This window comes from Trichomycterus rosablanca, chromosome 6, assembly GCF_030014385.1.
Source record: "Trichomycterus rosablanca isolate fTriRos1 chromosome 6, fTriRos1.hap1, whole genome shotgun sequence".
NCBI classification, from domain to species: domain Eukaryota; kingdom Metazoa; phylum Chordata; class Actinopteri; order Siluriformes; family Trichomycteridae; genus Trichomycterus; species Trichomycterus rosablanca.
Genome location: NC_085993.1, coordinates 40,575,962 through 40,592,527, shown reverse-complemented (window position 1 = coordinate 40,592,527; position 16,566 = coordinate 40,575,962). Strand labels below are relative to the sequence as shown.

Here is a 16,566-nt window from a genome sequence, read left to right as displayed (position 1 = left end):
ACGACATATTTTATTTATTTACGTTTACTACATTACACATTAATGTAATCATTTAAAAAACATTGCTAGCCAGAGCATCTTGTATGTTAATGGTGGCTAGCGCTTAGATCTATAGTAGCATCCTATAGTATACTATAGTAGTATACTTGAAGTTAGCCCATGCATAACCAGTTGATTAAAATAATTTGTGTTTATATACTTCAGACCCCTATAGTGGCCTTGACCCCCCACTAGGCACCCCAATGCTCCTATCTAGAAAATGTAAACACCAGTGTTTGTGTTTAGCGTGCTCTGCCACTAGATGTCACCTTATTGTTTTAGCAAAGCAAACTTCTGCTAACAAGATCAGACTTCATACAATTAGATGTTAGATAGATGTGACTTAGATTATTTAATTAAAGTCAAACGTTTACATACAACTGTTAGAGACATGTACACTATATGGCCAAAGGTATGTGGACACCCTTTTTAATCATTAGTTTTGGGTGTAGCTACACACATAGCTAATATTTGTATAAAATCAGTCACCAGTTACATAAAACAAATGCTTCAAACTTCATGGCACAAAGTGAACTCCAGAGATTCAACACCAATTCCAAAAAAGCTGGAAAAGTAAAACAAAATAAGTACAGTTATAGTTTGGAAATAATTTTGCGAAATATATATTAATTTTGAACTTTGAATTTTATTGTTTTTACGTTTATATACACTCATTTCAAATTCCATCATATTTTTATTTAACAATTTTCTGTTATCACCTGGGACATAAGGGCTCCTACTGTATTAATTGTAAAAGTGTATTTTTCTCATTTTTCTCATTTTTCTCATTTTCTCATTCTCACAACAACAAACCACAATCTTCAGTGTTACGTATTTATATGAGTTTTTATTCACCCTTTTTAAACGTTTTTAATAGCCATGCACTGCTTCTTTTTTGGAATATGGAGGCATTAGGTTAGGAACTAGCTTAAATGTAAAGAAATCATTAAGGCTTATAAGGTGAACCATTATGATGATCTTTACACTGTTTTCAATTAAATGCCTGTAAAAGACCATTCACAAATCACATGGGTTGAAAAGTTTTGGTGTTACAGCCACACCTTTTTGTCCGACATAAGTGCCTGACCTCACAGAGTGCTCTTTTGTCAAAAAGGGCACAAATTATTATATTCACTTAAAAATAATGTAAATAGCCTGTTAAGAAGAATGGAGGCTGTTTTAAACACAAAGTATGGGCAACTCTGTACTAATGTTTATGGTTTTAAAATAAATGTCCAACAAGCACATGGTCAGACACTTCACATATAATGTGTAGATTGTATTCTTAATGTTTTCAGATACTGTTTCCCACAGCCCTTACCACCATAATATTCGACAGTATTCCATGACATACATAATTATTACTGTACTTCCACGTCATGTCTATTATGGCTACTGCATGTGAAAGTATGAATTCCAAAGTATTACTATTCAGGGCTAAATTACACGAGTAATTCAGTGCAAGTGAAACCTAGACAAGCCCTTTAACACACAGTTGCCTCACCTAGGTGCTGACGTGTATTTTCAGCTTTTCTTTTAGGATATACACTTGTCTGTTCAAGTTCTGGGCATGTCGTCTCATCCACCCTTGGGCTTTTTATATGTATACTTATTTTCAGAATCCATACTAGTAAAACGTGCCTGTTCCTCCTTGTTTGCCTTGCAACTTTCTCATGTTTGCCATAGTTTACCCAGACTCTTTCTTTGTTTTCTTAAATGTATGTATTTTTCCCTTTTTCCAATCTATTCATATCTAATAACCTAGTCAAATCGCCTCTAATACTGACCAAGGATGGCATACCTAACACACACACACTCACATGCAGTTGTCAAATGCTTTTTTCGCCCGTCAGAGACTGGTTCACACACTGCTCACTTAGTCACCCTTGAGCTCTTTGACCCCCATTGGATTTCCACCGAAAGACATACCCACTATATTGCGTAAGCACTGGAGAAAGCATCAGTATGTGCTATGTTGTAGTACTGCTGGTGTTTTGATGTTTAACGGAACCTGTTTTGTTACCAAGCAAATTCTTAGGTAGAACTTTTTTTTCTGGCAGGAGTGTCTATGAGCCAGTATATAAAAATGAATGATGAGTTCATTCCAAGCCACGCTCAACGGCACACAGACGCACTAAAAAATGTCAGGTGAGTCACGTACTTGTGCATATGTTTTAATTTCAAATACATGCTAGATTTGTAGAAACTAGAACTGTATAATTTAAAAAAAATTAATGCTTAAAATCTATCTGCTTCACAGTTTAACATTTCCATGTTCATGTTTTTATTACTGTAACAAATGATTTTGGATCTGTCTTTTTATGTGTGCAGCTATAAAGCTTCAGTATGTTAGCATGGATCTAACTCAGAACCATGCAAACCACAGAACAGAAGGGCTTAAATCCACCTCACTGGTAGTGAGAAGAGGACAGCCGTTTCAGCTCACTCTGGTCTTCAATAGACCCTACAGTCCAAGAAAAAATGAAATGATGTTAAGATTACAGCTAGGTATGTGTGTGTGTGTGTGTGTGTTGGGTGGACGGGTATCTGAATTAAGATTTTTGTGTATACAAAAACTGTGCCTTTTAATTGGACCATTATTTAATATGTTCAAATCTCATCTAAATGTGCATCTACATAGTTTACATTTAATATTGATAACATTTTATGATTCTTACATATAAGGTTCTGTCTTCATTTGTGTGTTTGGTACAACCTTACTGTGGTGTTTATCTTTTTATTCATTTATACTGTAAGATCCACTACCAAAAACAGTTTTAGTTTCTAGGAAGATCTTGGAAAAATAAAGTCATTAAGGATGATGAAACTACATAATGGATAAAATACTGGATGTTGTATGCTGTCATAATTGGCTAAAACATTGATGGTGTTATGTTATTTGTATTTTGTCATGACAGTTGTAATAATATGTGATGCTATGATAGTACATGTCACATGCTGTTTTCCTAAAATGACTAGTCAAATCAATTACTCTATTAGACTCACCATAGTAAATCTGGTGTATTTTAGTAGCCCATTCACCTAAAGGGTTTATGAGCTTTGTATACCTAGATGCTTTTCTGTTCACCAAAGTTAAAATAGCTGTCCTGTTATCTCAAACCGGTCTTGAAAACAAGATAATGGTATCTTTCAGCTTATTTCATCAACAAGGTGTTTCACATGCAGAACTGACACTCACTGGATGTTTTTTGTTTGTTTGTTTTGTTTTCTGCACTATTTTGTGGTAACTCTAGAGCAGGAGTGACCAGCCATATCCACAAAGGGTTTTCATACCAACCAAAATGACCTGTTTAAGGGCCATTTCACTGAATGGGTGCCATTTGTGTGTAGTAATTCGACTTTTTATCTTTGTTCAACACTGAATCTAGTAATACATACTTAACCACTCAGAATGTGTATTGGTCATAAGTGAAAGAGCTGTAGGCTATATGAGTAACAGGACTGAAAGTAAAGACTGATTAGTAAATACATGAAATATAGCAGCATGGAGTTCATGCTAAAATCCAATTACCCGAATGCATTACGCTTCCACTCTACCAATGCTGATCTCCACTTCCGATTGAGGAAAGTAAGACTGCATCTTTCTCGGTCTCGGCTCTGGCTCCCACCCTGTATGAACAACAGCCAATCGTTGTTCGTGTAGCTGCTCAGCCTGCTGAATGGCAGAGCTAAGATTCAAACCAACGAGTTCGAAATGTCAGTTCTGGTGTGCTAGTGTGTTTTACCGCTGCACCACTTGAGCGGCGGAAAAAAGCATTTCTAAAGATTTTAGTCATTATATTTTTGCTTAATTAATAAATGCATTTTAAAGTTGTATACATTAATACATGTTATATCTCGGGGATGGAAATGGCCCTTAATTATTTTGGTCTTAAAACACCTTATCAGCCTTTTCAGATAAAGCTATTGTGTGGTTGCTATAAAATCCTGCAGTCACAGCTGCCCTTTGTGAGACCCTTTGAGATTGTGTGTGAAAATTCCAGGGCATCAACAGTTTTGAACATACTCAGATGAGTCTGGCACTGAAGAATGTGTCACAGACACACCTTTTGTCCACCACTCTGCTATCTAATGTAAACATCAGTCTGTATGACATTAATAAACTGTGCTGCTATTAATAACCTTTATCTAAGTAATGTATTAGCTTTGTATAAATAATAATGTGGTTGCCGCAAATCAACATGGGTACTTGGATTCAATTCTTGTATCTGGTCACTGTTGGTAAAGGGATTTCAATGTTCTTCACATGTCTGTGTGGATATATTTGGGGGGGTTAAATTAGTTTGTAAATGGCTGGTAACAGTGTGCTGCCCAGTGATGGTTTGGCACATAGGTGTATTTCTGCCTTGCACCCAGAGATACCAGATCCACCACAACCCCAAACAGAATGTAGCTATCGGTAAAAATAAATAACATTGAAACAACAACATTGAAACTGTCCACCTGCATTTAAAGTATAATGTGTAAAACTATAATGTACATGTTCTCCCTCCCTACAGGTACAGTTATGCAGTATGACATTCCTATGACCTTTCAAAGCGAGCGTTTGCAGGACCAGTGGTGTGCCTACTATGAGAAGAACACAGTGGATCCTTACAAAGTCTGTGTGTGTGTGCTCAGTCCGGCCAATGCTACTGTGGGAGTGTATCGACTAAACCTGCTGCTCATGTCATCTTCGGAGCAATATAGCTGCACAGTCGGCAACGTCACCCTCCTTTGCAACCCATGGTGCAGTGGTAAGCCTACAGTTTTACTTTTTAAGTTAAAAAGTGGTTACAATATTTGTAATGCACTCATGTGAATGGGAAACATTAACAGGATATGATGTTTGTTTACGTTTTAGCTGACTCTGTCTTCTTGCCTGATGAGAGTCAGAGGGAAGAGTATGTGAGGAAAGACTTTGGTGTGCTATACCAAGGAACGGCAGAAAACATCATCCCCAGGCCCTGGAGCTTTGATCTGGTAAGACTAATACTTCCGGTACGGGTCCTTTCTGTGTAGAGTTTCCATGTTTTTCCAGTGTCTGCGTGGGTTTCCTCCGGGTGCTCCGGTTTCCTCCCACAGTCCAAAGACATGCAAGTGAGGTGAATTGGAGACACTAAATTGTCCACGACTGTGTTTAATATAATCTTGTGAACTGATGAATCTTGTGTAATGAGTAACTACCGTTATTGTCATGAATGTAACCAAAGTGTTACCAAATTGCAAAATTGATACAACGTTTTGCATTTTAAAGCTTATAATTTGCACTGGCAACCAATGTTTTGCTTTGCTGATGCCTTGACAGTTTGCCAGTTTTTGTCACTGATGCTCTAGCAGTTTGGGTGTCCACTTGCATCTTTAAAATTGCATTTATTTATTTATTAATTTATGCATTAATTGCCATAAATCTCATATCGAAAAGTGCCAATTATCTAAGATTTTATAGCTAATATATACTGTTAATTGGTACTAATCCTAATAAAACACACAGCTGCACAGTGCAGCTGTGTATATAATTGTGATTTAGTAACTTAAAAACAAAAAAAAAACCTTTTGTCCACACCATAATTACACATTAATACACCCATACCCATGAAAATATACTTTTTAATTTATTTAAAAATTAATCAAGCATCTGTGGGATGTGCTGGACAAACAAGTCTAATCCATGGAGGCCCCACCTCACAACTTACAGGAGTTAAAGGATCTGCTGCTAACATCGTGGTGCCAGATACCACAGCACACCTTCAGGGGTCTAGTGGGCTGTTTTGGCAGCAAACGGGGGACCAACACAATATTAGTGGTGATAATGTTATGCCTGATCAGTGTAAGTGGCTGTTAAATAAGCTTACATATTATACTGGGTGTGTGTTTGTAGTATGAGAGTGAAATCCTGGACATCTGTTTGAGGATCCTGAATGTGAGTCCAGAACACATTACAAACAAAAAAACTGATTATGCTCATCGTAAAGATCCTATCTACATCAGCAGAGTGGTCTCGGCTATGGTGAGAGATTTCTCAGTCCTGCCTTTTTTCTCTTATTTTAATTATTTATTGAATAAAAAAAAAAAGTTGTGTTCATTCATTCATTCATTGATCTTCATTGAGCAGATCAACGCTAACGATGACCTTGGCGTGCTAGATGGAAGGTGGTCCGCTGACTTCAGGGATGGTGTCAACCCATCGACGTGGACAGGAAGTGGAAACATCCTAAAACAGTGGGCCGGGTCAGGCTGCAAACCCGTTAAGTATGGCCAGTGCTGGGTTTTTGCAGCTGTTATGTGTACAGGTATTACATTATGTTTCCTAAGTGCTGTTATTAAACAGATTTTATATCCGTGTTCTAACACGTCACGGTGTGTCTTTATCAGTAATGAGAGTCCTTGGCATCCCGACTCGTGTAGTCACAAACTATAACTCAGGTCACGACACCAATGCAAACCTGGTGATTGAGGAGCATTACACTGAGAAAGGTGAAAAGCTTCCTAGTGATAGCATCTGGTGAGTTTAGAACAGTTGTTGGACTGTTAGGGCACATTTACATGAGAAGTGGCAAAACCGCGAGTCTCAGAGCTTGGCTTGAGCAGTGCGGTAAAACATCATCAAAGTGCACCACGACATGAATATGCATTTGTGTAAAATAACTGTCAAATCCACTCTGAAAACGTCCACATATGTATATGTTAAGTTATATTTTTTTCACTGTTTCACTTTTAAACTTGTTTTATAGCTCGGGTTGCTGAGAAATTGTGAGAATCAGCTTTTCCAAGAGAGTCTAAAACACTTATTGTTAAAAAAGCTTAATGTGATTTAATGTACTAAAAGAACAACATAGGAACACTAAACCTCTCTTAATTGTTACTGGTCATATGTTCTCCCCACTATTTGAACGTTAAGTTTTGTTCACATTAAGCATTTTTCCTACTGCCTGTCATTTTACTATGTCATATCAATCAGTTCGTCTAATTGAAGGCGCTTTGAGGTCAGCGGCAAACTGGTGAACTTTAAGTGGCACAGCAAGCGCAAAAATCACGAGCCCAGTGCAGCAGAATAGCACAGTGCACATTGCTTAGGGAAGTGCAGCGGCAAGCTAAACAGCACCACCACACTCCATAAAAAACAACGGAACAGTCAGTGCAAAAAATGGTTTTGCCGCTTCTCATGTGAATGCATCCTTATACTATACTCTATCTTGTATTAGCAGTACCAAGGGCAAAAATCTGGAGCTTTACACCTTTTGTATCTTCTTTGCAGGAATTTTCATGTGTGGGTGGAGTGCTGGATGAAACGGGGGGATCTGGGATCAGGCTTCGATGGCTGGCAGGTGCTCGACCCTACACCACAGGAGAAAAGTGAAGGTCAGTACTGTCAATTTCCTGCATGAAGTACTCGCAGAAACGTTGATTATTATTAAGCACAGCTTACAGATGAACTCATTTAGTCCCCTCCTAAAATGTTGGCGTACCTGGAAAACATAAATAAAAAGGGCTGTGAGAACTTTTTAAGTTCCCTTTTTAGAACTGTTGCCATCCCTTTATTTAACAGTGCAGCCTTTCTTTGCTAAGATAACATCTTCAAGTCTTCTCTTACAATACCTAATGACACTAGAGAGCACATAGGAACTGAGACTATTCTTTTATAGAGAGCCAATATCATGTAGAGCCATTTCTAAGTAACCTCAAGTTCCAGGGATGAACCGTACTAACAATTATCTATTAGTACCTGGAACAGTGGTCGTTTTGCAGGGTTTGGCTGAGAGAAAACTGGACAGGGTGATTAGATATAATGCGAGAACAGAAAAAGAACATATTTAAATCCCAAGACTGTCATGACGTATGTTTCCACAAGAGTTTGTAAATAGTTGCATTGAACGGTTACTAAAATTGTTAGCACAAGAGTGTATTGAGTAGCGCTGTCATTACACAGCAAGAAGGGCCTGGGTTCGATTCTCAATTTTCTGTGTACAGTATGCATGGTATCTTTGTGTCTGCATGGGTTTCCTCCTACAAAGCTACTAGAAGCTACTAGAAATTGCCCTGAGAGTAAGTGTGTGTATAAATGTGTGTGTGTGTGTGTGTGTGTGTGCCCTGATGGACTGAGGACCTGTTCAGGGTGTGTCTGGCAAAACAGACAATCAATGAATGATGTTCAATATACAAATGGGTGGCACGGTGGCTAAGTGGGTAGCATTGTCGCCTCACAGCAAGAAGGTCCTGGGTTTGATCCCCGGGTGGGGCGGTCCGGGTCCTTTCTGTGTGGAGTTTGCATGTTCTCTGCATGGGTTTACTCTGGGTGCTCCGGTTTCCTCCCACACTACAAAGACATGCAGGTGAGGTAAATTGGAGACACTAAATTGTCCATGACTGTGTTCCATATAATCTTGTGAACTGATGAATCTTGTGTAATGAGTAACTACTGTTCCTGTCATGAATGTAACCAAAGTGTAAAACATGACGTTAAAATCCTAATAAACAAACAAACAAACAATATACAACTATTTAATATAATTGGTCGATGACATGCCATGTTTTTTATTATACCTATATCAACAGAACTGGCTAAAACAATGCACGTCATTTCATTGACCAATTATATTGAAGAGACAGTTTATGTTATTCACGTTGCTAATACATACTGAACTAGCTGAAACTAGCTTACAGAGAACGCAGGGCAGCCAGCCAATTTCTGGCAATAGATCAAACATCTGTAAGAGAGTAGACAATCCACCTATGTATACAAATTATTTTAACCAATGGTAGTAGGGTTAGGTAGGTAAATTCTAAAAAATATTTTAAATATTTTAAATATTTAAAAGTATACTTTTATACTACACAACAGGGCGACTTTAAAAGTAGTCCAAACGTTCATATGCGATCAGCCTTGTGCCCGGAGAGCCACACCCTGATCAGCATTATTCCTCTACTCTGTGCAGACACCATCAATCAGCCATAATTGCATCAGTTATGAGGTCTCTATCTGGCTTTCTTCCTGGATAAACAACAGCCAAACATTGTTCCTATAGCCGCCCAGCCCAGCTCTGGTGTGCTTGTGAATTTTACCGCTGCCCCACCTGAGTGGCCCCATCAAAATGTTTTTGATTGAGCACGTAGCCACTGATGCACTGCTGTTCCATAGATGGAAATCTGATGCTGCTAAATCCGGACTATAAGCGTCTCTCTCAGTCTCTCAGACATGACCAATTACTACTCCTCCCATCCAGTTTCCAACCAAAATATAAAAGTATCTGAAACCTTCTGAAGATCCCTCGTATATTGTTGCCATGGCACCCACAAAGATTACTGAAACAAATATTATTACATTTAATTATTGATTGAATATAGTACAAAAAAAGTGCATACTTATTGTACCTGTAGCACTGTAGCACATCTTTAGTTTAGCTAAGCACAACTGACCACAGTTGACCACTATAGGACCAAAACTGCAAGATATTGCTTGGATAGATGACTTTTCTAGCACACAGTGGCATGGTTGTCTGAGCTGCACTAGTACAAAATGCATTAGGTGCAGCAATTAATCTACTCTTTTTAATATTTTAATATTCAATAGGGTAGTTGCATCTGCAGTGGCCAGTGAGCAATAAACAATAGTACACTTTAAATTCCCAGACCACTGTGCCATTATCCTGTAGGTACCATACTATTATGTTAACCGGTTATATCCAGTAATTGTTTAAATACACACCCTGATAGTACATGAGTGTACATGTAACATAGGTGTACTTGATAAACTGGTAATTGAGTGTACAGTGGAGTTAAATGGAAACCTTTTGGCTAAATGATCTCATATCTCATTCCATCACAGGAAAGTACAAATGCGGTCCTGCCCCTGTAAAAGCCATTCGGGAGCGTCGGATCGACAAGCTCTATGACGTACCTTTAGTCTATGCTGAAATGAATGCCAGTGTGCAGGTGAACATTTGGCGAGGGAAACAAGTGTTGAGCCACATTGTTGAAAAAGACAGATTAGGCACTCTCATCTGTACCAAGAGTCCGGGCTCCAACGAACCAATGAACATCACCGCTTCCTACAAAAAAACAGGTAAAGAGATGGGCTGTGTGTACTAAACTATAATACAGTATGTGTCTTTGTGACATTACCTTTCAATGTTTCAATGGATCTACATTTTTAGTGCTATTAATTACTTAAATGCAACTAGTAATTTGTCTTTCTTTTTTATGGTTGATGTGTAGTAAGGTCCAGGTAACTGTATTACATAGTATTTAATACAATTTTACAGTATTAGTATACGGCACGGTGGCTAAGTGGGTAGCACTGTCGCCTCGCAGCAAGAAAATCCTGGGTTCGATCCCCAGGTGGGGCGGTCTGGGTCTTTTCTGTGTGGAGTTTGCATGTTCTCCCCGTGTCTGTGTGGGTTTACTCCGGGAGCTCCGGTTTCCTCCCACAGTCCAAAACATGCAAGTGAGGTGAATTGGAGATAAAAAATTGTCTATGACTGTGCTCAATATAACCTTGTGAACTGATGAATCTTGTGTAACGGGTAGTGAAACATGACGTTAAAATCCAAATAAACAAACAAACAATATTAATATAAGAAACAAGCACAAGCATTGGTGGCACCAAGCACTGATGTTAAGAGCAAAAGTGTGGCTCACAATCAGCATTCTAAATCATCCTGAATGTGTGGGTGCAGGTCACTACAGTTTCTCCACACGAAACCTGTCAAACCCTGTCTTCACGTTCTTTCCTTTGTGCACAAGTGCACAGTCAAGTTTAAACAGGAAAATGCACTGCACCAAACTGGTGTAGAGGTGTGGCTAAAACACCTTTGTCTAATAATTAGGAGAGATACTTTTCAACATACTTTTGGTCATACTATGTATTTTAGTTGCCCATTTAAAAAATACTCTCATATATTTTAATACTAATTAAACTCAAAACTCGTTGTTATACTGAGCAGATAACTATGACAATAGTGTATTAAAATAAATGGAGAAATAAAGAAATCATTTATTTTTATTTGTATGGGCGCTCGGGTGAAAAAAAGAAGTAAATTACACAACCCACTAACGATATATTCCCAGTAATCATGTTTTTGTAAATTAGTTTTTTTTCTGTCTCCATGGTGTCAGATGGAGCAGGCAGAGAAATGTATGAGGACTTGTGATAATGTGACCTGTTAAAGAATAAGTGTTAAAATCTGTATTTTTTGTCATTGCAGGCCATCGGTCATCTTTCAGATCCCGAAATTCGAGTAAGTATTCTCACTATATGATTTTATATACAGTATGTATGTACACCGATCAGCCATAACATTTAAACCACCTCCTTGTTTCTACACACATTGTCCATTTTATCTACAACAACTACATTGTCCAGTTAGTTCTACAATTACTGACTGTAGTCCATCTGTTACTCTGCATGCTTTGTTAGCCCCCTTTCATGCTGTTCTTCAATGGTCAGGACTCTCCCAGGACCACTACAGTGCAGGGATTATTTGGGTGTTGGATCATTCTCAGCACTGCAGTGACTCTGACATGGTGGTGGTGTGTTAGTGTGTGTTGTGCTGGTATGAGTGGATCAGACACAGCAATGCTGACGGAGTTTTTGAACACCTGACTGTCACTGCTGGACTGAGAATAGTTCACCAACCCTGTGAACAGCATCCTGTGACCACTGATGAAGGTCTAGAAGATGATCAACTCAAACAGCAGCAATAGATGAGCGATCGTCTCTGACTTTACATCTACAAGGTGGACTTACTAGGTAGGAGTGTGTAATAGAGTGGACAATGAGTTTACATGAGCTCCATCAGTGCTGCTGTGTCTGATCCACTCATACCAGCACAACACACACTAACACACCACCACCATGTCAGTGTCACTGCAGTGCTGAGAATGATCCACCACCCAAATAATCCCTGCTCTGTGGTGGTCCTGTGGGGGTCCTGACCATTAAAGAACAGGGTGAAAGCAGGCTAAAACAGTGTGTAGTTAAACAGATAGACTACAGTCAGTAATTGTATATATATATATATAACTGTATATATAAAAAATAACGAAATTATTTGCTTTTAGCATTAAGACCTACTTTAACCAAGAGCTCTGGTAAGTACAGTTCATTTTTCTAATACTGTAAAACTGCTATTGAAATTAATTTAAATAAAACAAATTAAACATTGGGGGTTTTTGTTTCCTTTCTGCATAGAATCAGGTCTTTCTGTGAGTCTAACCATTCACAAAAGCATCATTGGAGAAAGCATTCACTTCTTAGTCACCATCACAAACAAGGACAGCTTGCCGAGAACAGTGCGGGAACATGTTAACGCTCAGGCGAAGAGTTATAACAGTATACTGTTTACCTTCTGGGAGGCACACAACATAGTTCAGATTGCTCCTTATAAAGGTAGGTGTATGTGTTTGTTCTTGCATGCATATGTGTGTATTTAGTACTAAGCAGCTGATTGCTACAAGTAGTAAAACTACACCGATCAGCCATAACATTAAAACTTGTTTCTACACTCACTGTCCATTTTATCATTATTTAATCTGCTTTCACCCTGTTCTTCAATGGTCAGGATCCCCACAGGACCACCACAGAGCAGGGATTATTTGGGTGGTGGATCATTCTCAGCACTGCAGTGACACTGACATGGTGGTGGTGTGTTAGTGTGTGTTGTGCTGGTATGAGTGGATCAGACACAGCAGCACTGATGGAGCTCATGTAAACTAATTGTCCACTCTATTACACACTCCTACCTACTTGGTCCACCTTGTAGATGTAAAGTCAGAGACGATCGCTCATCTATTGCTGCTTGTGTTGGTCATCTTCTAGACCTTCATCAGTTGTCACAAGATGCTGCCCACAGGGCGCTGTTGGCTGGATATTTGTGGTTGGTGGACTATTTTCAGTCCAACAGTAACAGTGAGGTGTTTAAAAACTCCATCAGCGCTGCTGTGTCTGATCCACTCATACCAGCACAACACACACTAACACACCACCACCATGTCAGTGTCACTGCAGTGCTGAGAATGATCCACCACCCAAATAATCCCTGCTCTGTGGTGGTCCTGTGGGGGTGCTGACCATTGAAGACCTTCTATATGGTAAGTGGAGATGATAAAATGGACAGTGAGTGTAGAAACAAGGAGGTGGTTTTAATGTTATGGCTGATCGGTGTATGTGCTAGTAAACTTTCTTTTAACCACATGTCAGTATGATGATCCAGCATCTGCGCAAATGGTCTAAAGTTACCATCCTCACTTTGGTTCACATCTTTAGTAAATTGAGTTGCTGGGTGTCACTAAGCACTAAAATTGATTTACCTCAAACAAGCTGCAGTGAAGCTGAAATTGCCAGTTTATAAACATAATTGTAAAAATGTACTGGACACAAATTAATACATACGTAAGGATATGACATAGTTATCCATTAGTTTATTGCTTGAATTTTCAATTACAAAGACTTTTTTAATTTTTTTTTTTTTTTTTTACCTTTATTCAGGCATAATTTACATATTTTTAGCAGAACTATTGAATTGAATAGAACTCTACTAAGAATTCAACTAAGCTTTTTGTATTATTGTATTGTATTCATAGACTTTTACTTATTGCAGTCTAATGAATGATTTGGCCAATTAAACAAAATTTTACAATATGCTCATTGGATGCTCATTTTATATATTTTCACATCTAAAACAGATGGGGCATGTAAAGAAAAAACATAAGTGTAATTCAGGTGACTATTTAAATATTAACATGAATTTTGTGTGTTTTATTTTTATATAAGTTAATCCTGTGGGTGAGATTAATCTATTGTGTTCAGCAGTGTTTAGGTTTTCAGGACATCATTCATTTAATAGAAAAAAGCCCATCCAGTAGATAATGACTAATTTGCCACTCATACAAACATTTTTTTTTTGTAAGAACTAAATGTTTGCCATTTTTAGGTAAGTATAATAAGGAGTTAAATAAAGAGGTGTACATCTATCACATGTTGATCATGCTTAATAAGCTATCACTGCTAGACATCTGTTGTGTAATAACCATTTTTACCTGGCTCTCTACTTAGAACTGATCCTACAACACCAAATACCGTACAGTCAGTACGCTGTGCTGGGAAATGAGCAGCTAGTTAATCTCTCAGCGGTCATAACTGATGTGGAAACCGATGACAGTCTACTGGCTTTTAAAGAGTTCAACATCAGTTCCCCCTCCATCGAAATTCAGGTATTAATAATAGTTAAAATTTGAATAGTTTTAACAGGTATTAATAATAAAGTTCTCCTGAACTTGCTGGTAGAAGGTTCTGGGTTTGAATTGCCCTATAAGTGAATGGGTGTGTGTGTGTGTGTGTGTGTGTGTGTGTGTGTGTGTATGTGTGTGTATGTGTGTGTATGTGTGTGTGTATGTGTGTCTGTCTGCCCTGCGATGGACTGGTGTCCCATCCAGGGTGTTACTGTGTGCCTTGCACCCATTGAAAGGCTGGGATAGGCTCCTGCAGAGCTTGGATGACTTGCTGGTATGCTATAATGGGTTAGAAAGAAGATATGGAGGCATTACCACTTTACATAATTATAAATATGTATATATTTTGGTATTTGTATAATTCTAAGAACATGGTTTATTATTCTTAGCCACAAGTTTTTTTGTTTTAAATCACACCACATTACACATGCAGAAAGTAATCTTGTTTTGTCCTATACCATTATGTTCCAGATTCCTTATAGGAAAGCCATCGTTACCCACAAACAGCAGGTTGCTTTTGTGAAGTTTACTAACCCATTCCTGGCACCCGTAAGTGGAGTGTTGACAGTGGCTGGTTCAAGCCTGCTGAAGGACAAACTGCTCTTGAGGTACATAGAAAGCTTTTTAATTCACTCACTAGTTACTAATACCGGTAGTCAGTTAATAATCTGGTCTGATTCAGTAAAAGCAGTCTGACACAAGTTTTATTTATGAACGTGTTTATACTTCATGTCTGGGCCACATAATAAAAGATGGAAAATTCCAGTTTCATTCATTAAAATGGTATGTTGCCAGTTCCCACTCACTAAATTACCCTGTAGTACATACTTGGACAGGGTGCGGTTACTGAGTGATGAGATACTGTACTTTGTTTTGTGTGCGTCAAGCCATGTGTGTATATCAGATAAGCGGGGTGAATAACACAAATAACAATTTGTCATAAAACATTCGAACAAGGTGTACTTATTCTGTGTTTGTGTACTTCTGCACATATCTCAAAGCAGCATTGTTACTGTTTACTAAAACCAAAACATTAAATTAAAGTAAGATAGATACTACATCAAAGGTCAAATTATTATTACATCAAAAGCCTATTAATAAGGGGCCTACCTGCCATATAGATCAACAGGAACGCAGATTTAGGTGCAAATGAATGGCAGTGCCTGTTCCTATATTCAGCACTTCAAGGGAAGTCTCTGCACCTCATTACGTGTTAAAATGATGTATCCTGTTGGGGCTGTTTATATCCCGGCTTTATTACCTACTGTTATTTGTGAGGATTGGCAGGTCATTTGTCAGCAGATTTTGGACTGTGTTTCTGGAAACTTCACTGGTTGTGTGGTACTGTTGTTGGTTCTTCGTCTGAAGGGCGTGGAAGGCTTTGTGTCTCCTTTACTGGTTTCTTATCTGCCTATTAATTGGTACTATTAATTGGTAAATAATATTACATTAAAAGTAAAATAAAACATTAGTATGAATTACCTTGTGAATATAAAAATCCACTGCTTCCCTGGCAGATAACACCAAACCAATACAGTACCATTTGAATGCATGATGCCATCTGCCAGTAGTAATAATGCATGACCAACATGTAACTGTGCTAAATTTTGAGGAATTTTATGACAGTGGACACACTTGTGTAAAAAAAAACCTGATTCCATAAAAAATAAACCAGAAACAAATGCTCTTGAGGTCCACAGAGCTTCTTCCTAATCTGTTTTCTCTTTCCCAGTTGCCCCATAGAGCATCTGCAGCCCGGAAAGACTATGAATGTCCAGGTTTGCTTTACACCAAGGATGGCAGGAGAGAAGATGCTGCATGCCACTCTTGAGCTAAATAACAATCCCATTGCTATCCGTGGCTTCACAACTTTCATAGTGCAACAAGCTTAATATTAACTGTACTTAATGTTATTTATTATTTATTTAATTATTGCATCTTTTTCTAATTGTTCTTGTTTATTTGTTGTTATGGCACTGACTTTGTTTAATGTATAATATTTTATAAATGTAAGGTCATCTAAAGTATTAGGAGTATTTTAGTAATACAAGTAATGCATATCATTTGTATGTAAATAATGTATATTTAATATACTTTTCATAAAATATATTAATATATTTTCCATTTCTGTCCAAAATTCCCTTGTCATTGTATTCTCCATTTTTTTATTATTTATTGGTCTAAAGCACATGTCAAACTCAAGGCCCTTTATGTGGCCTGCGGGAGTTTAAAAGATGTATGATTGTCTTAAAATACATTGTAAAATCATACATAAACTGCATCTCCCACAATGCATGC

The 16,566-nt window shown here is 38.0% G+C and overlaps 1 protein-coding gene across 1 annotated transcript; it reads left to right on the top strand.

The window, feature by feature from the left end:
* The first annotated feature begins 2,135 nt into the window (after positions 1 to 2,135).
* Positions 2,136 to 16,196, top strand: tgm5l (transglutaminase 5, like). Its single transcript, XM_062996956.1, is given in 14 exon segments — positions 2,136 to 2,187; positions 2,371 to 2,555; positions 4,574 to 4,796; positions 4,904 to 5,022; positions 5,921 to 6,049; positions 6,155 to 6,332; positions 6,415 to 6,544; positions 7,298 to 7,401; positions 9,866 to 10,169; positions 12,107 to 12,129; positions 12,230 to 12,427; positions 14,093 to 14,250; positions 14,740 to 14,876; positions 16,001 to 16,196. Coding segments are annotated over 14 exon segments (2,055 nt in total). The 5' UTR covers positions 2,136 to 2,180; the 3' UTR covers positions 16,161 to 16,196.
* Positions 16,197 to 16,566: the final 370 nt, after the last annotated feature.